At 45.2% G+C, this 21,398-nt stretch overlaps 1 protein-coding gene across 3 annotated transcripts; it reads right to left on the reverse strand.

Annotated features, from left to right (window-relative positions):
* Positions 1 to 57: 57 nt before the first annotated feature.
* GPR107 (G protein-coupled receptor 107) lies at positions 58 to 20,361 on the reverse strand (the record flags this gene model as incomplete). Of its 3 annotated transcripts, none has more annotated exons than XM_081339437.1 (18): positions 20,130 to 20,361; positions 16,994 to 17,113; positions 16,264 to 16,314; positions 15,990 to 16,078; positions 15,393 to 15,490; positions 15,170 to 15,210; positions 14,751 to 14,807; positions 13,618 to 13,719; positions 13,319 to 13,452; positions 12,694 to 12,769; positions 12,092 to 12,165; positions 11,302 to 11,419; positions 10,475 to 10,605; positions 9,603 to 9,646; positions 6,974 to 7,023; positions 6,243 to 6,326; positions 4,540 to 4,661; positions 58 to 4,294 (listed from the first exon to the last, which is right to left on the reverse strand). In XM_081339437.1, exons 1-18 carry the CDS (start codon positions 20,274 to 20,276, stop codon positions 4,198 to 4,200), a joined length of 1,635 nt encoding a protein of 544 aa, XP_081195563.1. In that variant the 5' UTR covers positions 20,277 to 20,361. The 3 variants fall into 3 exon arrangements, with proteins under 3 accessions (XP_081195563.1, XP_081195562.1, XP_081195564.1); XM_081339436.1 differs by having other exon boundaries at positions 6,974 to 7,026; XM_081339438.1 differs by lacking the exon at positions 58 to 4,294 and having other exon boundaries at positions 4,536 to 4,661.
* Between the last annotated feature and the right edge of the window lie 1,037 nt (positions 20,362 to 21,398).

Consider the following 21,398-nt stretch of genomic DNA (forward strand, 5'->3'; position numbering starts at 1 on the left):
AACAAAACCCACTCACTTCCCCACCTCCGAACAAAGGAGGGAATCAGAGGCCAAACGTGCTTCGTTATGAATTCTTTAATTTGTACACCTGTTCCACAGCAGGGAAACCACATTACACAGAGGAAATTAAAGCCCTCGATTGCTATTAGCCCCTATCATAGAAATACTGTTATTTTAAAAAAGGAAATTAAAAAAGGACCAAACCCTCCCTCCCTCAAGATCCTAAACGAAATTTCCCCAATAAAAAAGCCCCAAATGTATTTTCTTTTCTTTTCTAAAAGAAATTGGGAGGTTTTGAGGTCTTAAAAGAGAGTGTCGTGTGTTACGCTTCCCTCCCTGGAGTGAAACGGGAAGAGAGGAAATGAATGAATAAACTTTTATTCCAGTTGAACCAGGACGGTTTTGTTTTTTTCCTCCTAGGAGTGAACTGGTCCTTCTGTTGTTTAAAAGTTTTCTTGGATTACCTTTTAAGGTGCGATACGCAAATCTTCAGGAATGGACTAGAAAAATGCATGAAAAAGTCACTGGGAGAATAAAAAAATAATAATAACGTGAGAGGTGCTGTACATGAAACCTGCCGTGGGAAGGAAACTTGAAAAATGGGGAGGAAAAATCTCCATCTTAAGGAGGGTCACTCCAAGCGGACTTCAACTCCCAGAATTCCATCCGTCTTTGAGCATGCTAGCTGGGGAATCCTGGGAGCTGAAGTCCATCCGTTGTAGAACCGCCAAAGTTGATAAAGGTTGCTCTATCAGTTCCTATCTCAAGCAGTCTCTAAATAAATCAAAACTTTGGTTTGAAAAGCCCTGGAACCCGCCTTGTCCCAGCAAGGAACGGATTAGGAGAAACCGACGGGCTTCAGGTAACAATGCTCACAAAGTCTCTTTTTCTGGAAAGTCAGAGAGGAAAATTTGACTTCTCCCAGACCCAAGATCAGCCTTTCCCATGTCCTGACACCCTCGCATCCCACCCGTCCTGAGCCCGGAAGGATATTTTTACCAGTTTCCAAAATGAAAGAATGCCCAAACAGGGGAAGGGGGGGGGAAACCAACAGCCGCCACCTCCGGCACCAGTGTGCTGGTCTTGGCAGGGACAGGAAAGTTGCTGGCTTACTTTAAGGCATTGCACGCTCAAGGGGATCCTCAACGGAGAAGAAGTTTTGTCCTGCTTGCTTCGGGGAAAGCAAGGGGGGGGGAGAAGAGACAGAGTGAACAGCGTTCTCCTTTCCTAACCAGGTTGCATCGTGAAAATGCTGCAATGCACCAAACCTCTTTTTCAGACACGTTTTCCCTGGGAAGGCTGGCGACATTGGGGGACAGAAGGGCTGAGAGGGAGAAGACGGGTATCGGGGCAACTTTTTCAGGGGAGGGGGGGGAAGGGGCTGTAAGGTGCAACAGGTGGAGAATAGCTGCCATTAGGGGGTCCCCAGAGGTCCGCTGGAAGGACGGGTGGACATTTATTCAAAGGCTAAGCAGCAGCTCAATACTCTCAACCATGTGGAGACCGCCTGGCCTGCAAAGATATTCCCCCCTGCACCGGCCCCTCCCAAAAAAAAACCCCTTTTCACTAATGAAACCCACTTCTTTCTGCACCCAGCGCAAAACGAAGCCAAATCTGGGGCTGGGAGGAAGGAAAAGTCACACCGTGGAGGTGATGCCCGCCAAGGCCCAGTTCAAAACCGGACCAAGGCGTGATTTCCTTTCGCCTTTAGAAGCTGACGGTTCATGGTATAATTATGTCCCATCCTCGCTAACCAGCTATACACGTTCTAGACATCTCTTGGGATGGACCGTGTGAGCCACTGGACCAGGCGGTGTATCTTGCAGATTTACAGAGAAGGCGGCAACCTGAAACTTATCCCTGCGCTCACACAACTGTTCGGATGGTTTGAGCATTTGATGCCACTTTCAGCCACAGCCCAAGAGAGAAACAAGAGCCAGGGGAAGGGTCAGCAGAGCAGATTAATAAGAAGAGTTGGTGCCACAGAATTTAACGAGGATGCTTATAGAGCTCAAGGAGAATGCTTAGCTATGGAACTTGAACAAGAAAAATTAGCCTCAGAGCTTAACCAGAAGTTAGTCATAGAGCTTAACACAGAGAAAAATTAGCTATAGAGCTGAACAAGTAAAGTTACCCATAGAATTTAACAAGAAAAGTTAGCTCTAGAGCTTAAGAAGAGTTAGCCACAGAGTTTAACAAGAAGGGTGAGCAATAGAACTTAACCCGCAGAAAAATTGGCTATAGAGCTTAATCTGTTAAGCAATAAAGCTTAACGTGAAATAAAAGTTTAACAAGAAGGGTTAGCAATAAAGCTTAAACAATATCCTTCCCCAACGCATCCTAGATCTCTGGGATAAATACAGTCAGCAGTAGATTCACTCAGCTGCTGGAATCAGAAAAGATCCAATGATTACAAACTCAGTTCTGCCTTCTTGCTGAGAGCTGCAATACCACTCTGCTTTCCAGCCAAAGTTCATCTCCTCTAGCCAAGATGCTCTCTAAGCTTACGGCAACTTCCCCCAATCTGATGTGACCTCCAAACGGTTGCAGCCCCACTGCACTATCTAGGCTCTAGGTCAGGAGGACAGCTATCCAAAATCTCGACCGAGGTGTGTGTGTGTGAACTAAAGCGCCCTTTACCCCAAAAAGATAACACAACATGCCTTCAGATTTTGCAATCTTGAGTAGCTCTGCTTAATTTTCACAGAAGACACGGCCAGAGGTCTTCCCAACGCCTACCTGTTGGAGCCCATCCCAAGCCATCGAGCCCACAGTGGCTAAACTCACCCTACACATCAAGTCAAAAAGCTAAGAGAGCCACATTATGGCTCACAGTGACAGCCCAGTTCACACAGCAAAACTAAGAGAAGGCAGTTGATCGGTTTGAGCTTAACCATGATGGCTTTTAAACCATGATTGGTGGCTCAGCACGACGGGTGAACACAGCCTTTATTGAATTATACGGCGTTGTCAGGGAAGAGCAGGAGGAATTAAGAACAGGGGATAAAAAAAATCCACTTTTCCTAAGATGTCGGTCACCCACGCATCCGTTAACCCATCTACACGTGTTGCAGGTTCTTCAGTTGTTGTCTTGACCAGCTGTGCTACACAAAGAGTACAGTCCTATTTTGTCAACTAAAGCCAGTGGCCTTACCCCTCCCGCTCTTCCTTTTCCAGGAATACGTGCTGGGAATTGAGAGTCCAAAATATGCAACAGCTTTACGGAGCGTAAAGAGAGGAATTTCCGAGATTTGGTAAATTATGCAGGACTTGTTTAAGAGTTTTATAATGCCATTTTCTTCCCACGGATTACAAACCCTTCCCCACTTTACAACAAAGAGAAATGGAAGAAAAAATTAGTAATAATTTACTATTTAAACTTTCACGCTGTTGCATACATTCCAGACAACTGAGTGAAGGTGTTCACCCAGGCTATGGAAGCCGACGGAAGCAGTAATTTTCAAAATAAAACCAGCTTCCGATTCTTCCCTCGCCCTCCGTTCCAATGAAAGCTGAAAGAAGCAAAGAGCCGAGGGGGAAAGGATTAAACGCAGCAGAGAGCATCCAAGCCAGCCACCAAAGGAGACACACAAAAGCTTTCCATTCGCCTCCCGAGGAGTTCCCCCCATTTTTTTACATTTTGGAAAGCAACGCAGAAGCCCAACGGAGATCATGTTCCAAAGGAGGACAATAAAAGGGTGGGGGGGGAGAGGGAGGAAGGGATAAGAAGAAGGAAAGGGAGAGAGAGAGAGAGAGGGAGAAGGAGAGAGGGGGGGAGAGGGAAGTAAAAAGACTTTTCTTAAAAAAATAAAGAAAGCCACCACCGTTATCTGTCCTTCAACCCTTCCACTTAGGCACCAGAAGAAAAGCCGAGTCCTTAAGACAGGAACAAAACCAGGTTTTGGATTCTCTTGTCTTGTCTTGGCTGTATTTTATCCTTCTCTCCACCCACCACCACCCAAGACCAACGGCTTCGTGTGTGTGTGTGTGTGTGTGTGTGTGTGCGGGTGTGTCTGTGAGGGTGGTGTTTTGTTTTTTCTTTCTCTTTTTACACTGGGAAGGTCGTCTCTTTGCTTCTGTGCCATCGAGGGAGGGAAGCGAAGGATCAATAAATTACAGTTCGCTGGAAAGTGCCGCCTTGTCCGAGGGGAAGGGGGAGGAAGACGGGAGAAGAGCGTGGAGGAGGAGAGGAGAGCGTCACGCAGCGCTCTCTCTCTCGCCGTGGGGCTCCGCTGAGCCGTTGGCGGTCTTCTTGACTTTCTTCATACCCTCCATGACACCCGAAGTGGTCACCCTGGGAAGGAGAAAAAAAACAAAACACGGACTTTATTCAGGGACAAGACGACCCCCAACGTCCTTCCCAATTCTCTTACTCTGTAATTCTGCTGGTAACCTAGCCTATCAGGTTACTACCTGCCTCCTGGCATGGTATGGATTGACCCCACTTGCCCAGGGAAGACCCCACCCACCCCGGGGCCCATGCGCCTTGCTCCAGGCCCCCAAGGATGGGAAGGCCACCCCAAAGGGCTCTTAACTCACACAGATTCCATGTCAACACTGTCCTCTTCCTGAGAGAGCTGCAGGTAAGGATTGTCGGAGGCCGGCCTGAACTTATAGCCAGTGAGGACAAAGAACACCAAAGTGGCCATTTCATCCAACAACTGCAACAACAGAAAGAGAGCAGATCTGGAGAAGAGTGTTGTGGGGGGAAAATTCCGCTGGGAAGACAGGCAGTCCTCAACTCTTCAAAGTTACAACGGTCCCGGGGGGAAAAAGAAAGACTTGCGACCGTTTTTCCCAGCTGCAACCTTTGCAGAATTCCCCAGTCGTGTGATCAAAATTGGCAACTGATTCATACTTATGACCGTTGCTGTGTCCCAAGGTTGCGTGATCCCCTTTTGCCACATTCTGACACGCAAAGTCCACTGTTGCAGCCAGGTAAGCTGTGCGAAAAATGGCCGTAAGTCACTTTTTTCACTGCCCTTTTTTTTAACTTCGGTCACTAAATGAACTGCTGTAAGTTGGAGGATTACCTGTTAAGAATCTTATAAATTTTCAACCTGTTTTGCAAGGGGGGGGGAATTTATTACTGTTGTAATAGATTTATTGTAGCTAAATGTCCATGGAGATTCTCCGTCCTCCAGGTCACGGTTGTCCCAAAGGTGCTTTTTCAAGAGGTAAATGGACTTCATTTTTTCTTTGAGGTTGTTTTGCTGCTCATCCAAGAAGCTTCTTCAGTTCATCATTCTTCAGTTCAGAACTGAAGAGGCTTCTTGGGCGAGAAGCGAAACATCTTCAAGGAAAAAGCAAGCACGTCTAGTTGCCTCTTGAAAAAGGCACCTTTGGGGCAACAGATTCATCGGTCTTCAACTGATATGTGATTTTTTTTTATTATTTGCACTTTCTAAATGTTTTTGTCTAGTTTTGTTTTCTCTTTTTTTTCTTTCAGATTTCGTATTTTAACATTTTGAACAAAATAAAAAATCGAGAGAGAAAAAAACGGATCAGAAATCCTAAACCGGCATCCATCGACAGAAGTCTGTCTGTCAATGAGCCTCGGAGCTATTGATGTTTTTCCAAAAAATTTCACAGGCAGAAGCAGCAGCTTCCTAAGCAATCAAGGGAGACACCCTTTTTCTTTGACCTTCCTCCCCGCCCCCCCCCCCGGTTCTCGATCAAGACGGATCGTGTCCGTTGGGAGCCAGGCAAGCATTCAATGAAACGTGCCTTAATTCTTCACTTCTACAATTTCAGAGACTGCCGGAAACGATCCAGCGTCCTTGAAGGCTGCGACAAACCATCGGAGCTCAAAGAAGCCGCGGCTTGCAGAAGATGCCAATTTGCAGAATGTAATCAATGCTTGGTTTTAATGCTTTTTGTTTCTTTTAAGCGGCTCCTTGTGTGGAAATTCAGTGTGTTCAGTTAACTGGACTATCAAATGTACAGATTCCGGGGGGAAAATGTATCTGAACCGATACAAAAACGAGTGGGTTTCGATGCCACCCGTCAGTGCTGCAGCTTGCCAGAAACCGGGCCGTGCAAACAAGCCAAGCCTCATCGGTGGGATGCAGGCAGCGAGCAAAACCAGCCTCCCCCCCTGCCACCCTCCGGTCCATGGAAAAACCTCCCTCCCCGGGACCGGTCCCTGGTGCCCAAAAGGTTGGGGGCTGCTGCTCTAGGCTATGTGCTAAATAAATAGTGTCTCTTTGGAGGAAAAGGGGTATGGAGGAATGGGCACCCACCTTGTAAAGCCACTTCCACTGGAATGGAACCGCAATCTTGATGAGGATGGCGATGATTCGGGTGAAGTAAATATAACACACGATCTGGAGGGGAGGAAGAAGTTAGTTAGTTCCAGGACAGGAGATATCGTGTCCTGAGGACAGTGACACGGGACGGAACAGAGTTGGGTTCCCAGCAGAGAATCCAGGTCAACCTAGAATGATCCTGTCCCAAAACGTCTGGGTCCCTCATAGGGCAGTCAAGTGGGCTTGAGCTGGGGCCCTGGCACTTGAGAGACAGCCAAGAATATTTGGAAAATAAAACAGGCCTCTTTCCATGATCGGAGACGTGAGAATTCTCCAAGGCAGGCAAGTTGGAAAGTTGTCCTGGTCAACTCTCTCCTGTTACCAGATAATTTTGGAAAACTAGGAGCTCTTGAGTTTTTAACAAGGAGGCCATGTTTAAATCAGGGGTGCCCAACCTTGGCAACTTTAAGACCCGTGGACTTCAACTCCCAGAATTCCTCAGCCACCCATGGAGCTGGGGAATGCTGGAATGCTGGCTGGGGACTTCTGGGAGTTGAAGTCCACGGGTCTTAAAGTTGCCAAGGTTGGGCACCCCTGGTTTAAATCATCCCCTGGGGAGGAACTGATGGTTTCCATTTAAAGAGGAATCTGGGTTATTCCTTCATTTGTGGAAAAAAAAGGGGGAAACCCCCCTCCACCACCCCCACGCCCCCATAACTCCTTACCATGACATAATAGTGTCTGAAGAGCTTCAATTTTGCTAAGTTAATGGCAGCTGCTGAAAAGAATTCACAATTAAAGGAGATTAAGAGACAGAAACGGATTTATCTGTATTGTTATAAAACGGGCACTGGAGCCAGCTGAGGCCAAGGTCCCTCAGGCGGCAAAGCTTTAAACATCTGCACCCCGTGCTGAGGGACTCAGCTGCCTTGGTTCGAAATTCAAGGCTCTGATGGGCAGCTATAAATAATCTTGGTTTCTCTCCCAGGTCTCGAAGAGCAGGGAGAACAGACCTCGGTCTCACGTTTACCAATTTTCTTTCTCCCCAGAAATCCACACCTGGAGAGTTTCAAGGGCGAAGCTGGCAGAGTCTCCAGGACGTGGCAGGGTGACAGGAGGCAGCCACCATCTCTTAACCACCAAGGGCAAGAAGCAGCCAGCGTTTTATCCTCGAGGCAAGGGAAGGCTGGAAAACCGGAGTGGTTTTGCTTGAGGCTGGGGCCTCCTCCACTCAAATCCTCAGAAAAGGTTATGCTAACTTTTCCCAGTTTGAAGACCAAACGTCGACTGGTCGTAAACCCGCACAAGTGAGTCCTTGACTTACAGCCACAACCGACCCCAAAGTTTCTGTGGTTAAGCAAGGAAGCTGTTCAATGACTTGTGCCCCATTTGCACTAAAGGTAGTCCTCGCTTAGCAACTGCCGTGCACCTCAAGTCTTCACCGTTGTGGCAGGGACGAAAAGGTGTTTTTTGGTAGCCAATAAGCACATGGATGACCTGTGCAGCCAAGGAGAGCTGATGTCACGTGGGAAGTGCGGTCGTGATTCTCCCTTAGCGACCACTTTAACAACTGAACTGTGGTCATTAAAGGAGGACTAGTTACCTCTCGGCAGCTGAAAATAAGCGAGGGGGAGGGAGCCCAACCTCAAATAATTGCCCAAACGTGGCAGCTGGCTCCTGTATTCCTCCAGACAAGGCTGAAAGACACAGCAGGGTGAGTGGCAGACTAGATAAGCAGAGTCCCAGGGAGCTACTTTTTCTGATCACATCTTTTTTAAAAAAAAAAACAGAATAGAAAGCCTGATGTGCACAAAAATGGAAAAACCCTAAAATATCCACAGTGGAGGAAAGGTTGGCGAAGACGACCGAATGAGAAGAGACGGCAAAATTGACTTGTCTGCTTAGGGGGAAGAATAATAACCTCATTTATTCGTGGCTGGAAACCACTTATGGACTTTTTGCCGAAGGAAGGGGGGGGGGAAAACCTTCTGATTTATGGGCCTGATGATTAGCCAGGGCAGAGCACGGAAAGAAGACAATTAGGGTGTCGCTTTGGAGAGAGGGGCAAAATATAAATCGACTCATAAGCGTGACTAAGAAGATCAGAAGTGGCTTCTTTTTCCATCTTCTCTTTCTCTTTTTGTCCCTGTTTGCTTTCTGGCCTATTTACCATTTTTCTCAATTTCTTCCCAAGGATGGGTATTATTTTCATCCTGTGGCAAAATTCAGTAGGGAGGGAGGGAGAAGTCCCGAGGCTTTCAGAGCGGAGGGGAAGTTGCCTTTTTTTTTTGCAATTATCGGGCAGAGTTTCACCTTCTCCTTCTCGACAGCCGATCAATTAATATTGCACTGAGCCAGAGAAAGGGAATTTTCCTCTCTGCTCTGCAAATTGAAGCTACGGGGAGCGGGGCAAGCACGCTGCCTGTTTATGACACACAAAAACGAGAGATTCAGTTTTCGTCCGTGATTTATTTCGGGAACGTTAACGGCTCGCGATTCCAGGGAGACAGCGAGACGGAGCCTGCCATGGGCTGGCTGGCTCCCCTTGGCCCGAGCGCCCCCAATTTATGAGAAAGCACAAAGCCCAGGAGGGGGTGTTTAAAGGGGGAGGGAGGAGGAAGGGGAATTGACACAATTGTCACAAAAGGGGATCGCGTGACCCTGGGACCCTGCAATCGTTCGCACTTAATTTCGATCACATCCCCGTGGGGATCCTCTCTGAAAGACGGTCCTAAGTCCCTTTTTTCAGCGCCTTTATAACTTCGGTCACTAAACGAACAGTTGTAAGTCAAGGACTATCTGTACACTTCTTCTCGTCAGACCTGGAGACTGGGGTCTGGGTTCTCTCTCTCTCTCTCTGTCTGTGAAAGCACTCAGCCCAGCTAAAATCGGATCAAACCACTGATATTTTAGCCTCTTTGATTGCCCGGCTTGTAATTCAACTCTTCATCCAATTCATCCTTCTCTCGTTCTGCTGACTACAGTTAGGAAGGTGTGTGCCTCTCCCTTCGCTTAAAAACATTTGATGCTGTCGTCACTGACCTTCCTCTGTCATCTATTTTATTTGTGTGTGATCCTGCTGACTCTTGGGGGTGTCTTGGGAGCCTAAACTAATAAAGTAATTTAAATATTTGGGTTCCTGCGAGAGGCCTTGGCTCCCCGGAGCCAAGAAAGTAGGCGGAGAGTAGTAACTCTCACAGAAAGGCAGTGGTCCAATTTTTTTTTTTTTAGCAATCGAAAAAATGTGTTCACTGATCCTGGCAGGAGGGAAGTTGGTTGGAACCTCTGGCTGAAGAAAGCTGGTGGGACCTCAAGAATACCTGAACACCCCCAAGCTGGAAATCGACCACTAACCTTTGCCATCCGTTGCAGAAGCTTCCTGCAAGTGTCGGATCAACCTAGAAGACAGAAGGATCGGGGGATTAACGACAGATTGCCAGGCGGGAGCTTCAAGCCAGCTCTTGCCTAGAAAAATGTGGCAGATCTGCTTAGGCGGCCTGCCGTTCTTTGGGGTTTAATCTGCGCCTTTCCTCTCCCGCGATACCACGAAGGGAGGCCTGGCCTTCTCTAGGCATAGCGCGGATGAGAAGGTGAGATATTTTCAGAGCGGAGGGATGGAACCAGTTTAGTTGCCTTGACAGGGAAGCCCCACTCCAAAGGCTCCTCATCATTCCAGGAAGCCACAACTGAGCCTGGCATTTCGGCTGTCACTGCAATCGTTAAGCGAGACGCCCACCAGACGGCTTCGTTTAATGACCACAGCTCCTTCCACTGGAGAGAGCCGTACGGCGGTGCCTGAAGGGAGTTAGAACTCTGTCTTGCCTTCCACTCGAACCCATAACCCAAATCGTTAACATTTAATAATCTTAATAAATCTGGTTGAGTGGTTAAGGCAGCAGGCTAGGAACCGGGAGATGGTGAGTTCTAGCCCCGCCTTGGGCATGAAAGCCAGCTGGGTGACTCTGGGCCAATCACCAGGAGACGGTGAGTTCTAGTCTTACTTTAGGCATGAAAGCGGATTGCGTGATTTGGGGCCAGTCCCTCTCTCAGCCCAACCCTCCTCACAGAGTTGTTGTAGGGAAAATAGGAGGAGGGGGGGGTGTTAAGAGACGTTCACCGTCTTGTTTATAAAAAATAATCAAGGCGGGATATAAACAAACACATCTTGTTCAGAAAGTTTTTGCCCTTCCCCAACCAACCAACGGCCTCAGTTCCTGCAAACGCACCACACTACGGGGAACAGGATGGCTCCGCAGCAGAGAAGATCTACCAGGAAAAATATCTCCTTCCACAGCCCGTATTCTGTCGTGCCTTCTTCTGTAGACTCAATGATGATATAAGCCACGTTTGCCAAGACCTGAGAAAGGGAAAGAGGGTGAATGTGACCGTCTGCACACGCAGCCTTCTGCTTGGTTTTAGCCAAAAGGCCAGAAACCATATTTGGCAGTTTAGGACTATTTGATCGATGGGACTTGCAGTCATTTTATCCCGTCGCCATCCCTGGTTATAGACACTTTGTCCAACATACATACATACATTATGGATTCATTCTATTTGGAAAATTTGGAAAATTAAAGGTGGTCCTCGGCTCACAACCCTAATTGGGACTGGAGCATCCATCGCTAAGCGACGCAGTCACTGAATGAGCCATGCCTGATTTTGTGACTTTTTTTTTTTTTGCAGTGGCTGTTAGCAAATCACTCTGGTCATTAAGCAAACGAATGTGGTCATTAAGAGAATTTGGCATCCCCAATTGACTCTGCCAGAAGCCACGTTCACTTAACAACCGTGTTCCCTCCTTAACAAATTGCTGCAAGACAGGTCGTGAAATGGGGCAACACTCGCTTCAACGGTCTCGCTTAGCGGGGGAAATTTTGAGCCCAGTTGTGGGGGTAAGTCAAGGATCCCCTGGGCTTTCTGCCTTCCCTGGCAGACTACTTCAGGAGGGCACTGCCTTTTGTGAACTGTGAGTTGCAAAAGAAGCCAAAGTCACACACAAATTGGGGGTGCTGCTTAAGACGATCCCAGCGGAGAACTTCCCGGCCCATCTCACCTGCAACGGGATGACGATCATGAAAATCTTCTTGTCCTTATCGGAGAGGATGTGCTTAATAAATGCCCAGCCGGTGCCGATGAGAGCAATGGTGATGAACAGCAGAGCACCTTTTAACCTGGTTAAAGACACACACACAACAGCGACAGATTGACACACCTGGCGGTTTGAAGCGGTCCTCAAGCAAAAACAGTTTAAAAGGTTTTAAGACAACCGATAACTCTCCAGCGACAATCCTCTCCTAAAGATAAGAGTATACGGCTCACATGCAAAATAATATTTTTAAAAAACCTCAGGTATTATTCTGGGGCAGGAACAGTGGCTCGATGCTTTGCAGCCTGAGCTTTGGAACCCCTGGTTTCAACATTTATAAAAGAACCCTGGTCGGGCTAAAAACCCAGGGAGAAGTCCAACATCTGTTACAGAAACTTCCTGGATGACTTTAGCTTAGCCAGCTCTTTCTCTCCTGGCCCAGCCTACCTTCAAGGCTTGTTGTGAAAGAACCAGGAGGAGAGAGATCAGAAATGCCAATCTAATGGGACGAAAAGACAGATACAAATCTAACATCTTCACAACAGACGTCCAGGAGGCTGCCTTTCCAACTGATTACAACTTCGTAAGATTTTGGCAATCTTCACGCTTGGACTCTCATGTCAAGAGGAAACCATTTTAAAACTGCAAGGTTTTGTTGAATGGGAGAGACAGGGTTTGCCCTGCCTCTAAGATATCACAGCTGCCATTGACCCCTGCGAGACTGGTATAAATCTATAACCAGACACTAGAGACTTACAAGTGCGTGATATAATAGACAACAGCCCAGCCCTCAATGGGGTAACCCTGTGTGGAGATATAGTGGTAATCGATCTGGGGGGGAAAAAGAGTAAGATGTTAGTGTAAAGGTTGATATTAAGCCACTGAACTTTCCTATTCCTATTAGGCTTTCTTAAAGTAGCCTTCAATTCTAGTAAGATTCTTGAAAAAAGAAGAAACACATTAACATGTAAATATAAATCCAATACAAATAAAGCTTTGATTTGGTGGACAGTTTGGTAAAAAGGGGCCGTCCGTTAAATCCAAATGTCCACTAAATCCAAATGTATGCAGTTAAGCGTCGTTTTTATCAACTGACCAAGGAATATAAAAATATTAAGTAATTATACAAATGATATTGATGGTCCAGACTGTTTAAATAAATTTAAACCACTGCTTGGGGGGAGCAAAACGTGGTTTCTTGCACCCAAAGTCTACAGAATAAAAGTCTGAAGAATCCAGGTTTCAGCGTAAAACATGTTGCTGCTAAATAAAGCAAATAAAGCGAAGTAAGGAAAGGCAGCCAAGTAATTTGTAGATGTTTTATGCCAATTCCTGGAAGTTATTCAAGAGGCAACTTACTGCATGGAAGACCAGAGAAAGGGACTTGGTGAAAGGAAGCGAAGCCATTAACCAATGGATCTTGAAAACATCGGCCCTGTGAGACAAAATTGACAGCTGAAAGTCAATAAACGTATTTAAGTGTTTGTTTATTTATTGTAGTAAAACCCTTCAATCTAGTAATTTATGCAGCCATGCATAAGATGAAGGAAGAGTGTAGCTAGTTCATTCAAGTCACAGCCTCTCTTCTTGTTTTCATTCGGAACAGAATATTTATTCGGAATGTTAAGTTTATCAAGTTTAGGAAAAACAAGATCGATGTATTCCATCCCTGAGCCTGAGATAAAGGTAGTCCTCAACTTACAACTGTTCATTTAGTGACTGTTCAGAGTTACAACTGTGTTTTAAAAAAGTGAAATATGACCGATTTTTACACTTTTGACCGCTGCAGCATCTCCATGGTCACGTGATCAAAATTGGCAACTGGTTCATATTTATGACGGTGTTGCAGTGTCCTGGGGGTGTGTGTCACATGATCCCCTTTGCGCAAATATGACAAGGAACGGGGCAAAGCCCACTTTACAACTGTCTTGTCTTGCAACGGAAATTTACTGATGGACTCTGAGTAAAGCTTTGACAGGCCTACCTGAGTTTCCGAAGGGTGTGGATCCACACGACCCCAGCGACAAAGAAGAAAACTGCCATGGAAATGTACAGCTTGGGAAGTGGGATTTCTCCAGCAGAGAGGTAGCTGTTTGGATTTTGCTCCGTGATCGAGATCTGCAAGCAGAACAGGAGTCACAGATAGATCAATAGATCGACAGACAGACAGACTGACTTTTGATAAGGAGTTTCATCTGGGGCCAATGAAATGCCTATGGGTAGTTTGGTTGCTGATCCCCGGAAGGAAAAAAAAAGTGGGAGGGGGGGAAAATCCCAACTTACGTCCAGGCTGAAGGGGACCTGTTCAGTCCTTGCATTTCCCCGTATGCACTTGTGAAAATAAAGACTATAAAGTCCTTCTTGTTCCTTTGAAATGATGCTGAACTGAAAAACACACAGAAGGAAGAAGGGATGACTTTGGCCAGATTTTAAACAGATTCCAAATTAAGATGTTTTATTTAAAATGTTTATACTTATTAAATTTGTTGGTTGCTGATTTCACTACAAATTACTTTACCAGAGAACTTTGGGTGGTTGTGCACAGCAATATATACCATTCATTCATTTTCTATAGCTGCCCAACTCAACCAAGTGACTCTGGGCAGCTATTGAAATAATACAACAAATATCCAGGATGGCATTCCACGGGTTTTATTTACCTCTATAATATTTCATCCATTGCAAGGCTGTCTCCATTCTGCTTCTGAAGCAGAATGAGAATTAGAAGAATTCTGGATGTGCCTGGAGAGCGTAGTTGATCTCTACCCATTATTTTACGATGAGATTTTTATAAGGATTAGCAGATACGACTGAAAACATTTGAGCTGTATATTTTGTTTAATCGAAAAATTATCTAGTGTTTAGCAACTGCCAGAAAGGCAGATGAACATGACCAATAAAATTCCTATAGAATAAAAACACAAAGCAAATACAGGCAATCCATGTTACTAACTTAACAACTGCAGTGATCCACTTAACAATTGTGTGAAGGTCACAAAATGGATCATTCACGTGGGCCTCTTGACTTACAACCGTCATGAGATACAGCAGAGATTCAGGGGTCCGTTACAGTTGTAAGTCGAGGACCACTTGAATAATAAAAGGCAGAAAGCAATGAGAATCCATCAACTAATACGGGCAGAGCTGGATAAAAAAGTGCAGGAATGTGATTTTTAAAAGACAAGTCATGGGATCTTTTGGCAAAGATTTTTTTATTTTGTTTTTCAGCCTACAAGGCAGCTCCGTCCTCAGGCAAAAAGGCCGGGCCAGATTTAAAATTTATTTCATTTTCTTCTTTGAAGAAATGGTTGCAGTTCCACCCTGTTGGACAAGGGGAGGTTACACACTGGCCCTTTCGAGCCAAGCCAAGGCCTGCTCAGGTTACAAAAGGAATCGTGAGGAACAAAACCACTTACCTGGAATGAAAAGCTATTATTCCCGCTTTGGATTGGGTGCGTTCGCTCAGCAGGCACCTGGCAGATTTAAAAAAAACCAAACCCAATGTTTTATGGCTATGCCAAATCAGATCGGAAGTCACCACGATACAAAAAAGATGCAGATGGAAAGAGTGCAGAGAAGAGCCACCAAGATGATAAGGGATCTGGAGGCTAAACCATACAATGAACAATTGAGGGAACTAGGCACCTCTAACATATCGAAGAGAAGAACTAGGGAGGATATGATAGCAGACTTCCAATATTTGAGGGGCTGCCACAAAAAAGAGGGGGCCAAACTAATCCTCCAGACCCTACCGAAGATGCGTGGACTTCCAACTCCCAGAGTTCCCCAGCCGGCTCGTTGAGCATCTTCCTTTGAAAATCCAAGTGCTACTTACCTGAACTTCCGTTGTATTGTCCTTAAGTGACTGTTTTGGTTCTACAAGGCGAAGAAAAGAAAAGAAAAGAAAAGAAAAGTCAGACACAATTCAAGCAAGGGGGAAAAATGGATGTTTTAGACAGCCCAACAGCGATGCAAACAGGAGACAGGTGATGTCGCATCCCTTCCCCTCTGTTGTGCCATGTCTTATCTTGCTGAGGGGAGGGGGCAAAAAACTTTACCAGATTTATCGGTAATTCCTGGAGAACCAGTTGCTTGGGATTCGATGAAGACGATTTCAGGCAACTGTGGGGTTTTGTTTTCAAACTTGACTTTGACCCTGCAGGTGACAAGCACAAAGTCTGAGTTGGCTATCATCAAAGGTTCAAGAGGCCGAAAAAGCATCTAATGTCCAGAATGTCACACGATTATTTCCTCCAGTTTAGTTTTTGGCTACATGCACAATTTATTCCAAAATGAGACATTGCCTTATTGATCGGGTTTCTTTTAATTACACTTGTCATGTAAACAGATTTATTCAATCTGTTCTGGAGAACAAAGGACTCTGGCATGCTTTAATTCTCAAATTAACTTGAGCGATCTTTTAAATTCTTTCCTTTTAGGCATCTCACCAAAACGACTGGGATCTTCCCTATCGTCTGATTTTTTTTTTAAAAAAAAGACTTTAGGCTGACTTGGTTTCATTGCTTTTGAAGCTCAGCAAACATTACAAACAAAGCTTCTAAATCAAGTATTTCTCAACCTTGGCAACTTTAAGATGTGCAGACTGCAATTCCCAGAATTCCCCAGCCATCACCAATTCCCCCAAGATTCCTTACAGTTTCTCTGAGAAATCCAGGAGAAGAATGATGACCAAGACTTCACGGTTTGGCTTTTGATTCAAAATGCAATAATCCACTTCTTCGTTCTGTCCAAAAAAAAGAAGAAGCAAGGGGTGATTATAGGATGAGGGGCCCTTCAATTGAACAGCATCAAAATGGCTTTTGAAGTCAGCTGGTCTCGGTACAATCATGATACAGGCAGTCCTTGACTTATGACCATTAAGTGAGACAGTTGTTCAAAGGGTTTCATAGCAGTCAAGTTGTGACTTACCAGGTTAGTGGAAAATCCATCATTCTGTGTTCGATCTATACTGAAGCCCACCTAAAAGCAGATTTTTAACAAAGAACAAAGTGTTAACATTCAAGGCTACAGGTTTTGAAAAATGCCTCGCGAGGGTTCAACCATGCTGTAAAACATGACATTTTGCACCTTAACGAAAATTGGATGCCTGTGGGGTGCCCAGCTTCCTCCACAAATCTGTGTAGCCCTCAACTCTGTTCTTTATTTCATAAAGCCTTGAAAACCTGACTTGTTTTCCCAATAGGTTCAGAGAAAATTGTGATGCTGCCCCCTTGGTGTTATTAAAGGTCTGATTACCCACTGGGGATACTTTTTGTAATTATTCTATTTTTGTCCCTTATTTTGCAAGACATTGGACTGTACGAAAAAGGACACTAAAGATGCTAAATTGCTAACTTTAGTAGGCTTTATTCCTGGCGGTTTATTTGAATTGTCACAAGCTGTCTAGAGTTGCAAATCAAGACCCTGGATTAAAATTGGAAGAGTAATTCATTATTAATGTGAGAAAATTATATCATTTGCTTGCAAAGGACACAACAATAGACAAATTTAAAATCCAATTTACCAAGGAAGCACGTCTATTTGTCCATGTGTCTCCTGAAAAACAGCCAATCTTAGGGGCCGAGGGAGTTCAAATTTGAATGTCCTTTTTGTCAACTCCTCCATAATTGTGTGACGAACGTTCGGCAAAGGCACTTACCTGAATGTTTTTGTCGCTCTCCCCCACTGACTTGATGGAGAGGTTGTTGATGGTGACCCGCATGAATCCATCCTGGAAGAAGCCAAAGGTGTTGAGGTGGACTTTCTGCCGCAGGTCATCCTGGAAAAGAGGAATGTGATGGTCTCTGAGCTTAATGCAGACATTTCATTACCCAACTAGGTAACACCATCAGTGCTAGGAGCGATTGGGGGTTTGCTGAGAGGAGGAGGACTTGATGGTCTCTCTGAGCTTGGTTGTTTTCTTGCAGGAATTTCATTACCAAGCTAGGTAACATCATCAGTGCTAGAAGGAAGGGGGGGGGGTTGCTTCCAGCACTGATAGTAAGCCTCCTCCTCCTCCGATGAGTGACTTCAGACTTACAATGGACCTTTCCAGGATTACTTACAACCCAGATTTGAAGCCCTCCAGTCACATGATTGTAAGTTCTAGGACTGCCTGCATTGTAGGAGAGGAGCTGGCTGAACTTAAATGTGTCACCAGCTTGGAGTCACTGCACAGCTATAAGAGAGCCAAGTCCAGCCCACTGTGGATTCCTCTGACCCTTACCTAGTGTCAATTTCACACTGATAGTTTGTTGACTAGATTGTTGTATATAGGTTGCAACAATAATGTTGTTTTGAATCCAACAAATGTTCCTGGTTATTTGCATCTGACAATTAACTGCAATATGAAGAGGCGCTGAATAGCAGCCCTGATTCAGCAGGAATCTTTTTAGCTTATGACTGCAATATGACAGGTTGCAAGGACCCAGGAAGACACGTAGAATTACTTCTGAGCAGTTTCCTTTATCTATTCCTTACCTCCAGACAAAAATCTTGCCAAACTAAAGCAAGTACTTGCATCACTATAAATATACTTCTAAGAATTGCTAGGGAGGAGCTGTCTGAACTCTCTTCCTCCTAACTAAACCATTAAGCTTCTCTGTCTCTTGGTCTTCTGGAATGCAGCCTCTGTCTCCTCCTGGGAATCCAGACTACACTCACCACGGAATATATATTCCTAACTTTAGAAGTGCAATCAGATTCTCTTCACGTTTATTCAGAAAGACCGGAAACTAAGATGCTGAGGAAGCATCACGGAGTAAATTGGGTGCAAGAGTACATTTGCAGTAGAATATGGGAACGACCTTAGGAGAGGTGGGAGGATCTTAGGAGAGGTGTTAGGACGGGAGAATACTTAGGGAATGATCAGATAAGGGAAGGCATAGCCCAGAGCTGCAAAATGGTCAGAGAAATACTCAGAAAGGAATCTCCCTAACAGTCTCAGAATTTAAAGATGAAGTGGGAGAATTGTACTCTCAGACTTGCAAGATTTTGTTAAGGGAGCCTTACAATAAAGGGCATTCGTAAGATCTTTCTAGCAGACCAATTCTCACAACGTCAAGAACAAAACCAACTTTTATATTCCTATCAAAAACAAGAACCATTACAAAATTAAAGTAAAAGATATCTGCAATTTTTTTTAAAAAAAATAGTCTACCGCAAAAAAAGAAGTTTCACTTCAGAGAAGGAACATTTCACAATACTGTCAACTCATTACAATAAAATATGCTGACATACCAACATATTTTTTTCCATCAACAATATCAAATGCTGAAGTGATATATTACAAGATTAAGAATTCTGGCCAATGTCAACGAAGCCTTATTTGATGTTTTAAACAAAAATAAAAGGGAATAAATTATATTTTCAATTGCAATGTTAAGCCTCAGTAGCTGAAAAGAAAGTTGTGTTATAAAGATGGTCACTAGTGCGTTAAAATAAACAACCTTAACACATTTGTGGTGCTTACTGTTCTTTCAGAAAATGACATATATTTTCTGAGAAATGTGATCACCAACTAAAGGCAACCTGAATCCAAGGACAAAGGAAGCTGATGCCTAGTTACAGCTTACACAATTCAAAGATTTCAAACGCAATTCAGTAGGAAACAATCTGCTAAAATGGTAACAGATCAACTTAATTCAAAGCTAGAAATAAAAAAAACAACTTACAATTCAGCAGTGTCACAGACACAGATAAACGTAGCCCGAACCAACAGAAGGATCATCCTGAATATTTCCACTTATGCGTTTTGCTCAACTTGTACAGTCTTGCTAGAAATTTTACTCAAAAGACATACTAAGTAGTAATTTAAGAAATGATGCCTTCCTGAACACGGGCCAAAAGCTGACTTTTAAATAATACATTTAAAGTCGGCTGATTCAACTCTTGCTGGTTTCTGCAAAATTCTTGCTGGTCAATAAGATTGCTAGAAATGTGGTTATTTTTGGCAGTAGTATAATCGGTTAGGTGGGATTTTTTTTTTGCTTTAATTCCAAGATTTTATTTCTTCCGCCAAGATTTATATCTTTAACCAAGATTATCTACAAGTAAATCCTCAACCTACAATAGTTTAGTAACTGTTCAAAGTTACAACGGCACTGAAAAAAGTGACTTATGACCATTTTCACATTTTCAACTGTTGCAGCATCCCCCAGGTCACGGGATCAACATTCAGCCTGGTTCAAATTTGTGATGGTCGCAGCGTCCTGGGCTCACGTGATCCCCCTTTTGTGACAATCAAAGTCAATGGGGAAGCCATATTCACTTCAGCGCCAGGTTGCTGGTGGCTGGGGTATAACAGTCCTAAAGGAATCCAGTCAAGGATGATGGAACTGGGGTCCAATAGCTCTAAAGGATTCCAGGCTGGGGATAATGGGATTGGAATGCACCATCCTGAAGGAACTCAGCTGGGGATGATGGCTGTTGGGATACAAATCTCCAAAAGGAACCTAGCAAAGTAGGATGGGATTGGGATGTACCAGCCTGAAGGGATTCCAGTTGGGGAAGACAGACCCAGGCTGGGGATGATGGGGGTTGCGGTACAACAGTCCTAAAGGAATCCAGATGAGGACGGCGAGGCTAGGATGTACCAGCCTGAAGAGATTTGGCCGGGATGGTGGGAATGGAGTGTAACAAGCTGAAGAGATTCCAGGCTGGGGACCATGGGGGTTGGGGCACAACAGCCCTAAAACCACCCAGCCAAGGATGATGGGACTGGGGTGTCCCAGGCTGACGGACTCAGCTGGGGATGCAGATACGGGGAAAGGCCCTCCACGTGTCCCGGCGCCTACCTTGAGACTGAGATGGTGGAGCCGGGCCTGCGCGGGGCCCCCCGAGAGCAGGCCGGCCAGTAGGGCCAGGAGGAGCCCGCCCGACGCCGCCCGGGCCCGGGAGAGCAACCCGGAACCGCCGCCGCCGCCGCTCCCTCCCAGCGCCATCTTCACTCCAGCATCAACATCGCCCCGGCCGCCCTCTTCCGGGGTTAAGGGTCACCGTCCCCTCTGGGCGACGCTACCGCCGGCCTGGGAGGCATAGACTTCCGGCAGGAGCGTCTCGAGACTTCCGCTCGGGGAAAGCGAAAACGGGAAGACCATAGAGAGGTGGGGGAGAGACGGGCGACGGCTTCAATCGGAGGAGAGGCTCAAGGAGCAGCTGCCGCTTCTTTTGCTTCCTGACCTGAACGCGGCTCTCGGGGCTTCAGAGGGCGCCCTCTGTCGTCCCCCAGGGGTCCTGCACCCTGTTAGAGAGCTCTGCATAGACACACAGAGAGAGAGAGAGAGAGAGAGAGAGAGAGAGACAAACAATCAAATATACTGTTCTATATTCTAAATACACGGTATATTTACTCACACAAAACCCTATTTATATAAGTATAGACATCTACCTATATATGTACATGTACACATGGACATATTCAGCTTGTGTGTATACAGTGTGTGGATGTGGATGTGGATGTATAGATAGAGATGGAGGGATGGATGATGAATGGACGGATAGACATAACTATTTCTAACTATTTCATCAAGGCAGCAAACATACTTGATATTCTTATTTATCTTCCCCGCAACCACAACAATCTTATACATCAAAACATAAACGCACCATGATAGGTGTTAACCCACTAGCCAAATATACGATTGATAAAGCCAAGGCTTAATCTCTCTGTTCACCCAGCCTCACAATAATTCTGCCACCATAAAACAAGAGTCAAAGCCATCGTACATAATGTACATACAGCACACACACAAAGACAACCTGCAAAGGTAGCAGATGTGGACCCACTACTCCTGCCCTCATCTCTACCCTTCTGTAGTCCATGCTGTGTCAATTCAGTGAAGGTGTAAAGAGAGAAAGGTTGGCTCAAGTAGTTTGGACCAGCCTGAAGACTCCCGAAACTCACAAAAGGTTTGTGATACTTTTTTCTTACTACCATCTATCTAATTTGGTAGCTCGTATAATCTTATTTTTAAGCAGGATGAGATTGTCCCAAGTTGATAATTGATAGGGGAAAAAGAACTTTTAATTAGACCAAATCCGTATTTGTAATATTCCTTTGATGG

The sequence above is a fragment of the Vipera berus genome (genome assembly GCF_964194415.1).
Source record: "Vipera berus genome assembly, chromosome: 15".
Taxonomy (NCBI): Eukaryota; Metazoa; Chordata; class Lepidosauria; order Squamata; family Viperidae; genus Vipera; species Vipera berus.